Raw genomic sequence first — 18,475 nt, forward strand, 5'->3', positions numbered from 1 at the left:
AACGCTTTGTTGAGAGAGGCTATCTATTGACTCTGATTAAAAAAGAAATGGATGCTGTATCACATTTCCCTAGAGAGAGCCTTTTAGGTTCCAAGAAAAAAAATTAAATCTAAGGGTCAATGGATGGTCTTTGACTCTCATAGTCATTTAGTTCAGAATATCATTAAGAAACATTGGGGTATTTTAAGGACATGCAATCCGACTATACCACAATTTGCGGCTATGCCTATGCCAGCCTTTAAAAGAGGAATGAGTATCCATCAAAAGCTAATTAAATCAGACATTGGATCTGATAAAAATTTTGATAAACAGAGATATTTAACCCATCTATAAAAATAATGGCTATGTTCCTTGCCTTGGCTGTTCCTGTTGTGGGAATATGACCAAAGGGTCATCCTTTTATCACCCAAAATCAGGTAAAAAATATACCATCAAAGGTTTTTATACTTGTAATACCCAATATGTGATATATCTTGTTAAATGCCTTTGTGGGTGTGGCTATGTAGGGGAGACCACAAGATCCATCAGAGACAGGCTTATCGAACATAAGAGTTTTGTAAGGAATAATAATTTACTTGCCCCTGTTTCCTGTCTTTTTACTAAAATGGGACATGCTGTTAATAAGTTACGTTTCCAGATCATTGAATTTGTCCCTAGACCGAGGAGGGGTGGGGATAGAAATGTATTATTAAAGCAAAGAGAATGCTTTTGGATTTTTGAACTTGGCACTATGGAACCAGATGGTATGAACAGGGACTGGGATCTCTCTGGGTTTTTTGTAAATAAATGCATACAAAATTTTGGTGTGTACCCTAGTAGATCACAGGGATATTCTACTCCTTATTCAAACTAACGATAAATATTAATGATAATATGTATATAATTGTTTCTGAATTATCTCTTAATAATTGTATATGCTTCTGTTTCTTGATATATTTTTTTTATATTTTTTTCACTCTGTGTCAAAGAATATTTAGATATTCAACACTTGAAATGTTCAAATACTTGAAATGGTTAAATCTGTAAATACCTACTACTGCCCCTTGTGGTGTTAGGGTATTTAAGGATACTTTGTATCAGTGTGTTTTATTGCATGATTAAGGGAGGTTTACTCCCGAAACGTTTCGCTCTGTGTGCTGAATAAACATTTTTATCCCACTATTGCTGCCTTCCTCTTTTGGATTTCTGCATACAGCTGGTATAACAGGGAATGCTGGGCACGTGCACCTGGTTGTTTCTGAGGGATAATGTCTGGACATACAGCTGGTATAACAGAGGATGAAGGCACGTGCACCCGGTCTGAGTGATAATGTCTGGGCATACAGCTGGTATAACAGAGGATGCTGGGCACGTGCACCTAGTTTCTCTGAGGGATAATCTCTGGGCATACAGCTGGTATAACAGGGGATGCTGGGCACGTGCACCTGGTTGGTCTGAGGGATAATCTCTGGGCATACAGCTGGTATAACAGAGGATGCTGGGCACACGCACCCGGTCTGAGGGATAATGTCTGAGCATACAGCTGATATAACAGGGGATGCTGGGCACGTGCACCAGGTTAGTCTGAGGGATAATCTCTGGGCATACAGATGGTATAACAAGGGATGCTGGGCACGTGCACCCGGTCTGAAGGATAATGTCTGGGAATACAGCTGGCATAACAGAGGATACTGGGCACGTGCACCTTGTCTGAGGGATAATGTCTGGGCATACAGCTGGTATAACAAAGGAGGCTGGGCACATGCACCTGGTTGGTCTGAGGGATAATGTCTGGCATACAGCTGGTATAACAGAGGATGCTAAGCAAGTGCACCTGGTTGGTCTGAGGGATAATGTCTGGCATACAGCTGGTATAACAGGGGATGCTGGGCACGTGCACCTGGTTGGTTTGAGGGATAATATCTGGGGATACAGCTGTTATAACAGTGGATGCTGGGCACGTGCACCAGGTCTGAGGGATAATGTCTGGGCATACAGCTGGTATAACAAAGGACGCTGGGCACGTGCATCTGGTCTGAGGGATAATGTCTGGGCATACAGCTGGTATAACAGAGGATGCTGGGCATGTGCACCTGGTTGGTCTGAGGGATAATCTCTGGGCATACAGCTGGTATAACAGGGGATGCTGGGCACGTGCACCTGCTCTTAGGGATAATGTCTGCGCATACAGCTGGTAAAACAAAGGATGCTGGCCACGTTCACCTGGTTGGTCTGAGGGATAATGTCTGGGCATACAGCTAGTATAACAGGGGACGCTGGGCACGTGCACCCGGTCTGTGGGATAATGTCTGGGCATACAGCTGGTATAACAGGGGATGCTGGGCACGTGCACCTGGTTGGTCTGAGGGATAATGTCTGGGCATACAGCTGGTATAAGAGGGGATGCTGAGCACATGCACCAGGTCTGAGGGATAATGTCTGGGCATACAGCTGTTATAACAGAGGATGCTGGGCACGTGCACCCGGTCTGAGGGATAATCTGTGGGCATACAGCTGGTATAACAGAGGAATAAGGGGGTATTTGGCATACGGGTTTCGGGTGCAGCTATTTTTTCTGAGCACTAACATTTGGGTAATGAGCTGGACACATTAATTACAGAGGGTAATGTACTTAACTATTGTGGCTTATCCATTGATAGAGGATGTAAACGTGCCCAGCAGCTCGTCTATACCCATCCTACACTATCATATCCTAACACACGTGCTTCAGCTCGTCTATACCCATCCTACACTATCATATCCTTACACACGTGCTTCAGCTCCCATCCTACACTATCATATCCTTACACACGTGCTTCAGCTCCCATCCTACACTATCATATCCTTACACACGTGCTTCAGCTCGTCTATACCGATCCTACACTATCATATCCTTACACACGTGCTTCAGCTCGTCTATACCCATCCTACACTATCATATCCTTACACACGTGCTTCAGCTCGTCTATACCCATCCTACACTATCATATCCTTACACACGTGCTTCAGCTCGTCTATACCCATCCTACACTATCATATCCTTACACACGTGCTTCAGCTCGTCTATACCCATGCTACACTATCATATCCTTACACACGTGCTTCAGCTCGTCTATACCCATCCTACACTATCATATCCTTACACACGTGCTTCAGTTCGTCTATACCCATCCTACACTATCATATCCTTACACACTTGCTTCAGCTCGTCTATACCCATCCTACACTATCATATCCTTACACACGTGCTTCAGCTCGTCTATACCCATCCTACACTATCATATCCTTACACACTTGCTTCAGCTCGTCTATACCCATCCTACACTATCATATCCTTACACACGTGCTTCAGCTCGTCTATATTCATCCTACACTATCATATCCTTACACACGTGCTTCAGCTCGTCTATACCCATCCTACACTATCATATCCTTACACACGTGCTTCAGCTCGTCTATACCCATCCTACACTATCATATCCTTACACACGTGCTTCAGCTTGTCTATACCCATCCTACACTATCATATCCTAACACACGTGCTGCAGCTCGTCTATACCCATGCTACACTATCATATCCTTACACACGTGCTTCAGCTCGTCTATACCCATCCTACACTATCATATCTTTACACACGTGCTTCAGCTCGTCTATACCCATCCTACACTATCATATCCTTACACACGTGCTTCAGCTCGTCTATACCCATCCTACACTATCATATCCTTACACACGTGCTTCAGCTCGTCTATACCCATCCTACACTATCATATCTTTACACACGTGCTTCAGCTCGTCTATACCCATCCTACACTATCATATCCTTACACACGTGCTTCAGCTCGTCTATACCCATCCTACACTATCATATCTTTACACACGTGCTTCAGCTCGTCTATACCCATCCTACACTATCATATCCTTACACACGTGCTTCAGCTCGTCTATACCCATCCTACACTATCATATCCTTACACACGTGCTTCAGTTCGTCTATACCTATCCTACACTATCATATCCTTACACACGTGCTTCAGCTCGTCTATACCCATCCTACACTATCATATCCTTACACACGTGCTTCAGCTCGTCTATACCCATCCTACACTATCATATCTTTACACACGTGCTTCAGCTCGTCTATACCCATCCTACACTATCATATCTTTACACACGTGCTTCAGCTCGTCTATACCCATCCTACACTATCATATCCTTACACACGTGCTTCAGCTCGTCTATACCCATCCTACACTATCATATCCTTACACACGTGCTTCAGCTCGTCTATACCCATCCTACACTATCATATCCTTACACACGTGCTTCAGCTCGTCTATACCCATCCTACACTATCATATCCTTACACACGTGCTTCAGCTCGTCTATATCCATCCTACACTATCATATCCTTACACACGTGCTTCAGCTTGTCTATACCCCTCCTACACTATCATATCCTTACACACGTGCTTCAGCTCGTCTATACCCATCCTACACTATCATATCCTTACACACGTGCTTCAGCTCGTCTATACCCATCCTACACTATCATATCTTTACACACGTGCTTCAGTTCGTCTATACCCATCCTACACTATCATATCCTTACACACGTGCTTCAGCTCGTCTATACCCATCCTACACTATGATATCCTTACACACGTGCTTCAGCTCGTCTATACCCATCCTACACTATCATATCCTTACACACGTGCTTCAGCTCGTCTATATCCATCCTACACTATCATATCCTTACACACGTGCTTCAGCTCGTCTATACCCCTCCTACACTATCATATCCTTACACACGTGCTTCAGCTCGTCTATACCCATCCTACACTATCATATCCTTACACACGTGCTTCAGCTCGTCTATACCCATCCTACACTATCATATCTTTACACACGTGCTTCAGTTCGTCTATACCCATCCTACACTATCATATCCTTACACACGTGCTTCAGCTCGTCTATACCCATCCTACACTATGATATCCTTACACACATGCTTCAGCTCGTCTATACCCATCCTACACTATCATATCCTTACACACGTGCTTCAGCTCTTCTATACCCATCCTACACTATCATATCCTTACACACGTGCTTCAGCTCGTCTATACCCATCCTACACTATCATATCCTTACACACGTGCTTCATCTCGTCTATACCCATCCTACACTATCATATCCTTACACACGTGCTTCATCTCGTCTATACCCATCCTACACTATCATATCCTTACACACGTGCTTCAGTTCGTCTATACCCACCCTACACTATCATATCCTTACACACGTGCTTCAGCTCGTCTATACCCATCCTACACTATCATATCCTTACACACGTGCTTCAGTTCGTCTATACCTATCCTACACTATCATATCCTTACACACGTGCTTCAGCTCGTCTATACCCATCCTACACTATCATATCCTTACACACGTGCTTCAGCTCGTCTATACCCATCCTACACTATCATATCCTTACACACGTGCTTCAGCTCGTCTATACCCATCCTACACTATCATATCCTTACACACGTGCTTCAGCTCGTCTATACCCATCCTACACTATCATATCCTTACACACGTGCTTCAGACCTCCCAACTGTTCCTATTTGAGCCAGACAGGTTCTGAGACAGCCATATGTCCCTATTTGCAGAATGTACCTTAGCCCCACTCACTGAGCACCCAGAGACACCCACAAACTGTACAGAAACCCCCACTGACCCCCAGACACAGCCACAAACCCACCCATGATCTCTTTCCTCCAACACGGGTCCACCCACAAAATGGCGACGGGTTCCCTGTGTCCCTGATACTGAGGTATGCATGGGTTGTCAGGTTTATAACATTATCTGCACAAAACCTACAGAACTCACATTACCCTCTGGTCTAGTAGGGCCTATTCACATCATGAGAAAACAAGACATGCAGCAAACGATATAAACTCATTAACCTTGTGGAAAACTCATCAAAGTCAGCAAGGAGGTCACAGACGCGCAGTCCAGTCCGCGATGCCTTAGATGAATATGTTGGTCCGATTCCTTTTTTTGTGGTACCAATGCTGGCAGAAGAAGGACAATATGTTTTTATTTACTGCAACTTAACACCTTATATATTGAAGAGATAAAATGTATTTCCTTTACAACTCAGTAAAGATCAGAACCAATCACAGCTGAATAATTTAATTTACTTTAAAGGGACAGTCTAGGCCAAAATAAACTATCATGATTCAGATAGGGCATGTCATTTTAAACAATTTTCCAATTTACTTTTATCACCAATTTTGCTTTGTTCTCTTGGTATTCTTAGTTGAAAGCTTAACCTAGGAGGTTCATATGCTAATGTCTTAGACCTTCAAGGCCACCTCTTTTCAGAATGCATTTAATAATTTTTCACCACTAGAGGGTGTTAGTTCACGTATTTCATATAGATAACACTGTGCTCGTGCACGTGAAGTTATCTGAGAGCAGGTACTGATTGGCTAAACTGCAAGTCTGTCAAAAGAACTGAAATAAAGGGCCAGTTTGCAGAGGCTTAGATACAAGATAATCACAGAGGTTAAAAGTATATTAATATAACTGAGATAAGGAGCAGTTTGCAGAGGCTTAGATACAAGATAATCACAGAGGTTAAAAGTATATTAAAGGGACAGTAAACCTTAAAAATAATGTTATATAATTCTGCACATAGTGCAGAATTATATAACATTATTTAGGTGCTATAGCCAAAAAACGCCTTTTTTACCTTTTAATTTGCTAAAAATATGGCGCTTTTACAGACCCGCTCTCTGCTGAGCTGGTCTGTTATTTTTAGTCAGCGCATCGGGCCAGCTGTATAGTCACTATACAGCTGGCCCGATGCGCTGACTAAAAATAACAGACCCGCTCAGCAGAGAGCAGAGAGCGGGTCTGTAAAAGCGCCATATTTTTAGCAAATTAAAAGGTAAAAAAGGCGTTTATGGCTATAGCACCTATATAATGTTATATAATTCTGCACTATGTGCACTATTTTTAAGGTTTACTGTCCCTTTAATATAACTGTGTTGGTTATGCAAAACTGGGGAATGGGTAATAAAGGGATTATCTATCTTTTAAAACAATAAAAATTCTGGTGTAGACTGTTCCTTTAAATCATTTTATTTAACCGATCCCTCAGATAGTCCTGTAAAATACAGTCTATGCTCTAAGCTTATACAGAAGGCAGCTCCTATTTGCTGCCATATTAGAAGTCAAAACCTTTTTACCATGAACTACAATAAAAATATTACGCTATAAATATATATTTCTGTACATAAGATGTTTAATGTCTGATAAACTTACTTGTTATTCAGCAGCTCCGTCAGTCAATTGCACTACCTAATTAATGCAAATCACTTTAACACTAGTGATACTGCATGTGTTTAAGCTCCGCAAAGGGGTTAAAGGGAAACTGAACCCAATTTTTTTCTTTTGTGATTCAGACAGAGAAGCAATTTTAAGCAACTTTCTAATTTACTCCTATTATAAAAATGTTCTTCATTCTCTTGGTATCTTTATTTGAAAAGCAAGAATGTAAGTTTAGATGCCGGCCCATTTTTGGTGAACAACCTGGGTTGTTCTTACTGATTGGTGGATTATTTTAACCGACCAATAAACAAGTGCTGTCCAGGGTCTGAACCAAATGTCTTAGTTTTCAAACAAAGATAGCAAGAGAACGAAGAAAAATTGATAATAAATTAGAAAGTTGCTTAAAATTGCATGCTCTATCTGAATCACGAAAGAAAACATTTGGGTTCAGTGCCCCTTTAAGGCATAGTTAAAGTACCACTTGGGAACTGCAGAGAACTGCTGGTCCAAACGAAAACTGCCACTCACGCAACCAGAAGTGGCAGACATGCAGTTGAAATAATGGCAGTGGTGTGGAAACCCAAATTTCTAAATAAAACAAACAATGGGCTAGATTGCAAGTGGAGCGCTGTCGTGCGAGCGATATCAGGTTTTTACATTCGTTTGCACGCAAGTTAAACTCTTCGGCTTTGTCCCAGCTTTATTTGTATACTGTCACTAAGCACCCACACTATACTAAACTGTTTAACCCCTATACCGCCGCTCCCGGACCCCGCCGTAACTAAATAAAGTTATTAACTCCTACACCGCCGCTCCCGGAGCCCACCGCCACTCTAATAAAGTTATTAACCCCTATTCCTCCACTCCCGGAGCCCACCGCCACCTACATTATAATTATTAACCCCTAATCTGCCGCCCCCTACACCGCCGCCACCTACATAAAGTTATTAACCCCTATCCTGCCGCTCCCGGAGCCCATCGCAACTAAATAAATGTATTAACCCCTAAACCGCCAGCCCCCCACATCGCCATAAACTAAATTAAACTATTAACCCCTAAACCTAACAACCCGCTAACTTTATATTAAATATTAACTCATCCCTATCTTATAATAAATTTAAACTTACCTTTAGATTTAAATTAAACTATATTAAACTAATAATAACCTACCCTAACTATTATAATAAAATTACATTAAACTAAATTAAATTAATAATTAATCTAACCTAACTTTTATACTAAAATTACATTAAACTACAAATTAAAATAACTATATTATATATTTAAAAACCTAACCCTATTCAAATAATTTAAATCTACACTAAAAAATTACTAAGTTACCAAAAACTAACAACTAAGTTACAAAAAAATAACAAACAGTAAGTTGCACAAAAAAATAAACACTAAGTTACAAAAAAGAAAAAAGAAATTATCAAAGCTTTAAACTAATTACACCTAATCTAAGGGTCCTATGAAAATAAAAAAGCCCCCCAAAATAAAAAAAAACCCTAGCCTACAATAAACTACAAATAGCCCTTAAAAGGGCCTTTTGTGGGGCATTGCCCCAAAGTAATCAGCTATTTTACCTTTAAAAACAAATACAAATACCCCCAACAGTAAAACCCACCACCCACACAAACAACCCCCCATATAAAAAGCTAACTAAAAAAACCTTCCCATTGCCCTGAAAAGGGCTTTTGGATGGGCATTGCCCTTAAAAGGGCATTTAGCTCTACTGTAGCCCAAGTCCTAATCTAAAACTAAAACCCACCCAATAAACCCTTAAAACATCCTAACACTAACCCCAGAAGATTTACTTACAGTTTTGAAGATCCGACATCCATCCTCCAAGAAGCCGGGAGAAGTCCTCAATGAATCGGCCGAAGTCTTCATCCAAGCCCGCAGAAGTCTTCATCCATATGGCATCTTCTATCTTCATCCATCCAGCGCGGAGTGGCTCCATCTTCAAGACATCCAACGAGGAGAATCCTCTTCTTTCCGACGACTACCGACGAATGAAGGTTCCTTTAAATGATGTCATCCAAGATGGCGTCCCTTAGATTCCGATTGGCTGATAGAATTCTATCAGCCAATCGGAATTAAGGTTAAAAAAATCCTATTGGCTGTTGCAATCAGCCAATAGGATTGAGCTCGCATTCTATTGCCTGATTGGATCAGTCAATAGGATAAAAGCTCAATCCTATTGGCTGATTGCAACAGCTAATAGGATTTTTGACGCCATCTTGGATGACGTCATTTAAAGGAACCTTCATTCGTCGGTAGTCATCGGAAAGAAGAAGATGCTCCGCGTCAGATGTCTTGAAGATGGAGCTGCTCCACGCCGGATGGATGAAGATAGAAGATGCCATCTGGATGAAGACTTCTGCAGGCTTGGATGAAGACTTCTGCCGCTTCGTTGAGGACTTCTCCCGGCTTCTTGGAGGATGGATGTCGGATCTTCAAAACTGTAAGTAAATCTTCTGGGGTTAGTGTTAGGATTTTTTAAGGGTTTATTGGGTGGGTTTTAGTTTTAGATTAAGACTTGGGCTGCAATAGAGCTAACTGCCCTTTTAAGGGCAATGCCTATCCAAATGCCCTTTTCAGGGCAACGGGGAGCTTAGGTTTTTTTAGATAGGGTTTTATTTGGGGGTTGGTTGTGTGGGTGGTGGGTTTTACTGTTGGGGGGGTATTTGTATTTTTTTACAGGTAAAAGAGCTGATTACTTTGGGGCAATGCCCCACAAAAGGCCCTTTTAAGGGCTATTTGTAGTTTATTGTAGGTTAGGTTTTTTTTTATTTTGGGGGGGCTTTTTTATTTTCATAGGACCCTTAGATTAGGTGTAATTAGTTTAAAGCTTTTTTATTTTTTGTAACTTAGTGTTTATTTTTTTGTGTAACTTAGTGTTTATTTTTTGTAACTTAGTTGTTAGTTTTTTGTAACTTTGTAATTTTTAGTGTAGATTTAAATTATTTGAGTAGGGTTAGGTGTTTAAATATATAATATAGTTAATGTAATTTGGATTTTATTGTAATTTTAGTTTAAAAGGTAGGGTAGGTTAATTATTAATTTAATATAGTTTAATCTAATTTTAGTATAACAGTTAGGGTAGATTAAGTATTAGTTTAATATAGTTTATTGTAATTTTAGTATAATAGTTAGGGTAGATTAAATTAATTAGTTTAATATAGTTTAATATAATTTTAGTATAACAGTTAGGGTAGATTAATTAATAGTTTAATATAGTTTAATTTAAATCTAAAGGTAAGTTTAAATTTATTATAAGATAGGGATGAGTTAATATTTAATGTAAGGTTAGCGGGTTGTTAGGTTTAGGGGTTAATAGTTTAATTTAGTTTATGGCGATGTGGGGTCCGGCAGTTTAGGGGTTAATAGGTTTAGTAAGTGCTAGTGATATGGGAGGCCAAGGGATTAGGGGTTAATAACTTTATTTAGTTGCGGTGGGCTCCGGGAGTGGCGGGATAGGGGTTAATAACTTTTATTTAGGTGGCGGCGGTGTCGGGCCGGCAGATTAGGGGTTAATCAGTATAATGTAGGCGGTGGCAGTGTAGGGTCAGCAGATTAGCGGGTAATAAGTATAATGTAGGTGGCGGCGGTATAGGGTCAGCAGATTAGGGGTTAATAAGTATAATGTAGGTGGTGGCGGTGTAGGGTCAGCAGATTAGGGGTTAATAAGTATAATGTAGGTGGTGGCGGTGTAGGGTCAGCAGATTAGGGGTTAATAAGTATAATGTAGGTGGCGGCAGTGTAGGGGAGGCAGATTAGGGGTGTTTAGACTCGGGGTACATGTTAGGGTGTTAGGTGTAAACATAACTTTTATTCTCCCATAGGAATCAATGGGATATCGGGCAGCAGCGAACATAAGCTTTCGCTGCTTTCAGACTCCCATTAATTCCTATGGCATCCGCCGCCTCCAGGGCAGCAGATTGAAAACCAGGTACGCTGGGCCGGAAGAGTGGCGAGCATACTTGGTAGTTATTTGATAACTAGCAAAAGTAGTCAGATAGTGCTGAATTTGCATTCGGAACATCTGTAGTGACGTAAGCATCGATCTGTGTCGGACTGAGACCGGCGGATCGTATGTTATGTCACAAAATTCTGTAGGCTTTGATAAATAAGGCGAATCAAGCTCTCCACAATTACGCTGCGGAATTCCAGCGTATTTGCGGTTAACGGCTTGATAAATAGGCCCCAAGGGCTCAAAGATATGAGGTCTCAGGTGTTAGAGAAAACACATACTTATATGTGTACATATGTATTTATAGGTAATGTATATGTATTTACAGACATATATACACACAAACACATACATACACACACTGGAGCCCTTTGCTAACAAGTAGATGAAAACATGTAACAACATATTTATGCAATATTAATTTTTAATAAAGCATTACGTTGTTTATTTACTGTAAATATTTCACATTCCAATGTTCTGCACATAGCAGAATATGTTATATGTATATATATATATATATATATATATATATATATATATATATATATATATATATATTATGTAAATATCTATACCTATATATGATCATCAATATATAAAAGAAAAATAAATAGCGCTCCACTTGTAATCTTGGCTCCAATACCGACACTTGCTGCAGAATAATATGTGACTTGTGTATATATATATTTTAGGGTCTTCTGTATCCCTTTCATATGTGCGTTTGCATATAGCATACTAGGTTACTAGGCAACGTGTGAGAAGCACACAGAATATCATATTAATACCTATTGACCAACACCAAGTAGGTGTATTATAATTACTTTTTCCCCTCCTGGGCTTGTCGCTGCACCTCTTGAAGACCGTCAACTGCCTGGTGAAAATCACAAACTAAACAAGAAGAGAGCGACACATTAGTGCATGTCAGCATTTAAAGATTTCACATCATAGCTGGTCTGGTTCTAATACCCCAAACTCCTCAAACAAGGAAATAAATATGATAATAAAAATATCCCGTGTAAACCCCATGTAGGTTCACAGGTGCTAAGGAGCGTGCACGTGTCGCAGGATTATGTATAATATTGCGAATAACTGCTACAGATAGAGTGCTAAAGATACAGGCAAAAGCTACAGTCAGCCTACCTCGGATTACAGAAATCACTGTGAATAAATACATAAAATCCCTGGGTATAACTACAGAAATCCCGGGGAATAACTACAGAAATCCCTGGGAATAACTACAGAAATCCCTGGGTATAGCTACAGAAATCCCTGGGAATAACTACAGAAATCCCTGGGTATAACTACAGAAATCCCTGGGAATAACTACAGAAATCCCTGGGTATAACTACAGAAATCCCGGGGAATAACTACAGAAATCCCTGGGTATAACTACAGAAATCCCTGGGAATAACTACAGAAATCCCTGGGTAGAACTACAGAAATCCCTGGGAATAACTACAGAAATCCCTGGGTATAACTACAGAAATCCCTGGGAATAACTACAGAAATCCCTGGGTATAACTACAGAAATCCCTGGGAATAACTACAGAAATCCCTGGGTATAACTACAGAAATCCCTGGGTATAGCTACAGAAATCCCTGGGTATAACTACAGAAATCCCTGGGAATAACTACAGAAATCCCTGGGAATAACTACAGAAATCCCTGGGTATAACTACAGAAATCCCTGGGAATAACTACAGAAATCCCTGGGTATAATTACAGAAATCCCTGGGAATAACTACAGAAATCCCTGGGTATAAAAACAGAAATCCCTGGGAATAACTACAGAAATCCCTGGGAATAACTACAGAAATCCCTGGGAATAACTACAGAAATCCCTGGGTATAACTACAGAAATCCCTGGGAATAACTACAGAAATCCCTGGGTATAATTACAGAAATCCCTAGGAATAACTACAGAAATCCCTGGGTATAACTACAGAAATCCCTGGGAATAACTACAGAAATCCCTGGGTAGAACTACAGAAATCCCTGGGAATAACTACAGAAATCCCTGGGTAGAACTACAGAAATCCCTGGGTATAACTACAGAAATCCCTGGGAATAACTACAGAAATCCCTGGGTAGAACTACAGAAATCCCTGGGAATAACTACAGAAACCCCTGGGAATAACTACAGAAATCCCTGGGTATAACTACAGAAATCCCTGGGTATAACTACAGAAATCCCTGGAAATAAATACAGAAATCCCAGGGAATAAATACAGAAATCCCAGGGAATAAATACAGAAATCCGTGGGAATAACTACAGAAATCACTGTGAATAAATACAGAAATCACTGTGATTAAATATAGAAATCACTACTAATAAATACAAAAATCCCTAAGAATAAATACAGAAATCCCTAAGAATAAATACAGATATCACTGCTTATAAATACAGAAATCCCTGTGAATAAATACAGAAATCACTGAATAAATACATAAGTCCCTCCCTATGAACAAATACAGAAATCACTGCTAAAGAATACAGAAATCACTGTGAATAATTACATAAATCCCTATGTATAAATACAGAAATCACTACTAATAAATCCCTAAAAATAAATACAGATAGCATTGTGAATAAATACAGAAATGACGGTGAATAAATACAGAATTCACTGTGAATAAATACAGAAATCACTGTGAATAAATACAGAATTCACTGTGAATAAATACAGAAATCACTGTGAATAAATACAGAATTCACTGTGAATAAATACAGAAATCACTGTGAATAAATACAGAAATCCTTATGTATAAATACAGAAATCCCTGTCAATAAATACAGTGACTTGGTATATTTCATGTTAAATATTTTTTCAATTATGAAGGAATAATTTTAGGCTATAAATATGCAATAAATCCTGACCTACTCTCTACTGACATCTGGTAACATTAAATCTTATACACAGTGCACAAGCCACACTGCTCACTCACCTATGTGTGCACGGTCAGAAATGATTAGTCGCTTCTCCCAGTCCTTTAAACCTGTTAATAAGAAAGTCAGATGTGTTATGTTTATCCCTAAACAACATAATAATGATATAACACACACTGTCAGTACAGACATATACACAACTGATATACACTGTGCCTATCCCTACACATAATAACGATATAATACAACACACACTGTCAGTACAGACATATACACATCTGATATACACTGTGCCTATCCCTACACATAATAATGATATAATACAACACACACTGTCAGTACAGACATATACACACCTGATAAACACTGTGCCTATCCCTACACATAATAATGATATAATACAACACACACTGTCAGTACAGACATATACACACCTGTTATACACTGTGCCTATCCCTACACATATTAATGATATAATACAGCACACTCTGTCAGTACAGACATATACACACCTGATATACACTGTGCCTATCCCTACACATAATAATGATATAATACAACACACACTGTCAGTACAGACATATACACAACCTGATATACACTGTGCCTACCCCTACACATAATAACGATATAATACAACACACACTGTCAGTACAGACATATACACACCTGATATACACTGTGCCTATCCCTACACATAATAACGATATAATACAACACACACTGTCAGTACAGACATATACACACCTGATATACACTGTGCCTATCCCTACACATAATAATGATATAATACAGCACACACTGTCAGTACAAACATATACACACCTGATATACACTGTGCCTATCCCTACACATAATAATGATATAATACAACACACTGTCAGTACAGACATATACACACCTGTTATACACTGTGCCTATCCCTAAACATAATAACGATATAATACAACACACACTGTCAGTACAAACATATACACACCTGATATACACTGTGCCTATCCCTACACATAATAATGATATAATACAACACACTGTCAGTACAGACATATACACACCTGTTATACACTGTGCCTATCCCTAAACATAATAACGATATAATACAACACACACTGTCAGTACAGACATATACACACCTGATAAACACTGTGCCTATCCCTACACATATTAATGATATAATACAACACACACTGTCAGTACAGACATATACACACCTGATATACACTGTGCCTATCCCTACACATAATAATGATATAATACAACACACACTGTCAGTGCAGACATATACACATCTGATATACACGGTGCCTATCCCTACACATAATAATGATATAATACAACACACACTGTCAGTACAGACATATACACACCTGATATACACTGTGCCTATCCCTACACATAATAATGATATAATACAACACACACTGTCAGTACAGACATATACACACCTGATATACACTGTGCCTATCCCTACACATAATAATGATATAATACAACACACACTGTCAGTACAGACATATACACACCTGATAAACACTGTGCCTATCCCTACACATAATAACGATATAATACAACACACACTGTCAGTACAGACATATACACACCTGATATACACTGTGCCTATCCCTACACATAATAATGATATAATACAACACACACTGTCAGTACAGACATATACACACCTGATAAACACTGTGCCTATCCCTACACATAATAACGATATAATACAACACACACTGTCAGTACAGACATATACACACCTGATAAACACTGTGCCTATCCCTACACATAATAATGATATAATACAACACACACTGTCAGTAAAAACATATACACACCGGATATACACTGTGCCTATCCTTAAACATAATAATGATATAACACACACTGTCAGTACAGACATATACACACCTGTTATACACTGTGCCTATCCCTACACATAATAACGATATAATACAACACACACTGTCAGTACAAACATATACACACCTGATAAACACTGTGCCTATCCCTACACATAATAACGATATAATACAGCACACACTGTCAGTACAGACATATACACACCTGATATACACTGTGCCTATCCCTACACATAAAAATGATATAATACAACACACACTGTCAGTACAGACATATACACAACCTGATATACACTGTGCCTATCCCTACACATAATAATGATATAATACAACACACACTGTCAGTACAGACATATACACACCTGATAAACACTGTGCCTATCCCTACACATAATAATGATATAATACAACACACACTGTCAGTAAAAACATATACACACCGGATATACACTGTGCCTATCCCTAAACATAATAATGATATAACACACACTGTCAGTACAGACATATACACACCTGTTATACACTGTGCCTATCCCTACACATAATAACGATATAATACAACACACACTGTCAGTACAAACATATACACACCTGATAAACACTGTGCCTATCCCTACACATAATAACGATATAATACAGCACACACTGTCAGTACAGACATATACACACCTGATATACACTGTGCCTATCCCTACACATAAAAATGATATAATACAACACACACTGTCAGTACAGACATATACACAACCTGATATACACTGTGCCTATCCCTACACATAATAATGATATAATACAACACACACTGTCAGTACAGACATATACACACCTGATATACACTGTGCCTATCCCTACACATAATAATGATATAATACAACACACACTGTCAGTAAAAACATATACACACCTGATATACACTGTGCCTATCCCTACACATAATAACGATATAATACAACACACACTGTCAGTACAGACATATACACACCTGATATACACTGTGCCTATCCCTACACATAATAATGATATAATACAACACATACTGTCAGTACAGACATATACACACCTGATAAACACTGTGCCTATCCCTACACATAATAATGATATAATACAACACACACTGTCAGTACAAACATATACACACCGGATATACACTGTGCCTATCCCTAAACATAATAATGATATAACACACACTGTCAGTACAGACATATACACACCTGTTATACACTGTGCCTATCCCTACACATAATAACGATATAATACAACACACACTGTCAGTACAAACATATACACACCTGATAAACACTGTGCCTATCCCTACACATAATAATGATATAATACAACACACACTGTCAGTACAGACATATACACACCTGATAAACACTGTGCCTATCCGTACACATAATAATGATATAATACAACACACACTGTCAGTACAAACATATACACACCGGATATACACTGTGCCTATCCCTAAACATAATAATGATATAATACAACACACACTGTCAGTACAGACATATACACACCTGATATACACTGTGCCTATCCCTACACATAATAATGATATAATACAACACACACTGTCAGTACAGACATATACACACCTGATAAACACTGTGCCTATCCCTACACATAATAATGATATAATACAACACACACTGTCAGTACAAACATATACACACCGGATATACACTGTGCCTATCCCTAAACATAATAATGATATAACACACACTGTCAGTACAGACATATACACACCTGTTATACACTGTGCCTATCCCTACACATAATAACGATATAATACAACACACACTGTCAGTACAAACATATACACACCTGATAAACACTGTGCCTATCCCTACACATAATAATGATATAATACAACACACACTGTCAGTTCAGACATATACACACCTGATAAACACTGTGCCTATCCGTACACATAATAATGATATAATACAACACACACTGTCAGTACAAACATATACACACCGGATATACACTGTGCCTATCCCTAAACATAATAATGATATAATACAACACACACTGTCAGTACAGACATATACACACCTGATATACACTGTGCCTATCCCTACACATAATAATGATATAATACAACACACACTGTCAGTACAGACATATACACACCTGATAAACACTGTGCCTATCCCTACACATAATAATGATATAATACAACACACACTGTCAGTACAAACATATACACACCTGTTATACACTGTGCCTATCCCTACACATAATAACAATATAATACAACACACACTGTCAGTACAAACATATACACACCTGATAAACACTGTGCCTATCCCTACACATAATAATGATATAATACAACACACACTGTCAGTACAGACATATACACACCTGATAAACACTGTGCCTATCCCTACACATAATAATGATATAATACAACACACACTGTC

At 39.0% G+C, this 18,475-nt stretch overlaps 1 protein-coding gene across 1 annotated transcript in view; it reads right to left on the reverse strand.

Annotated features, from left to right (window-relative positions):
* The window catches only part of LOC128644016 (adenylosuccinate synthetase isozyme 1 B), a gene marked incomplete at its 5' end in the record, with an annotated part of 42,479 nt that overhangs the window by 12,149 nt on the left and 11,855 nt on the right, over nucleotides 1–18,475 (reverse strand). The window contains 3 exons of the mRNA XM_053696780.1: nucleotides 5,947–6,054; nucleotides 12,116–12,182; nucleotides 14,241–14,291. Coding sequence (XP_053552755.1) covers nucleotides 5,947–6,054; nucleotides 12,116–12,182; nucleotides 14,241–14,291 — 226 coding nt within the window. The remainder of the gene's footprint in view (nucleotides 1–5,946; nucleotides 6,055–12,115; nucleotides 12,183–14,240; nucleotides 14,292–18,475) is intronic.

The sequence above is a fragment of the Bombina bombina genome, unplaced genomic scaffold (genome assembly GCF_027579735.1).
Source record: "Bombina bombina isolate aBomBom1 unplaced genomic scaffold, aBomBom1.pri scaffold_1632, whole genome shotgun sequence".
Lineage (NCBI taxonomy): Eukaryota > Metazoa > Chordata > Amphibia > Anura > Bombinatoridae > Bombina > Bombina bombina.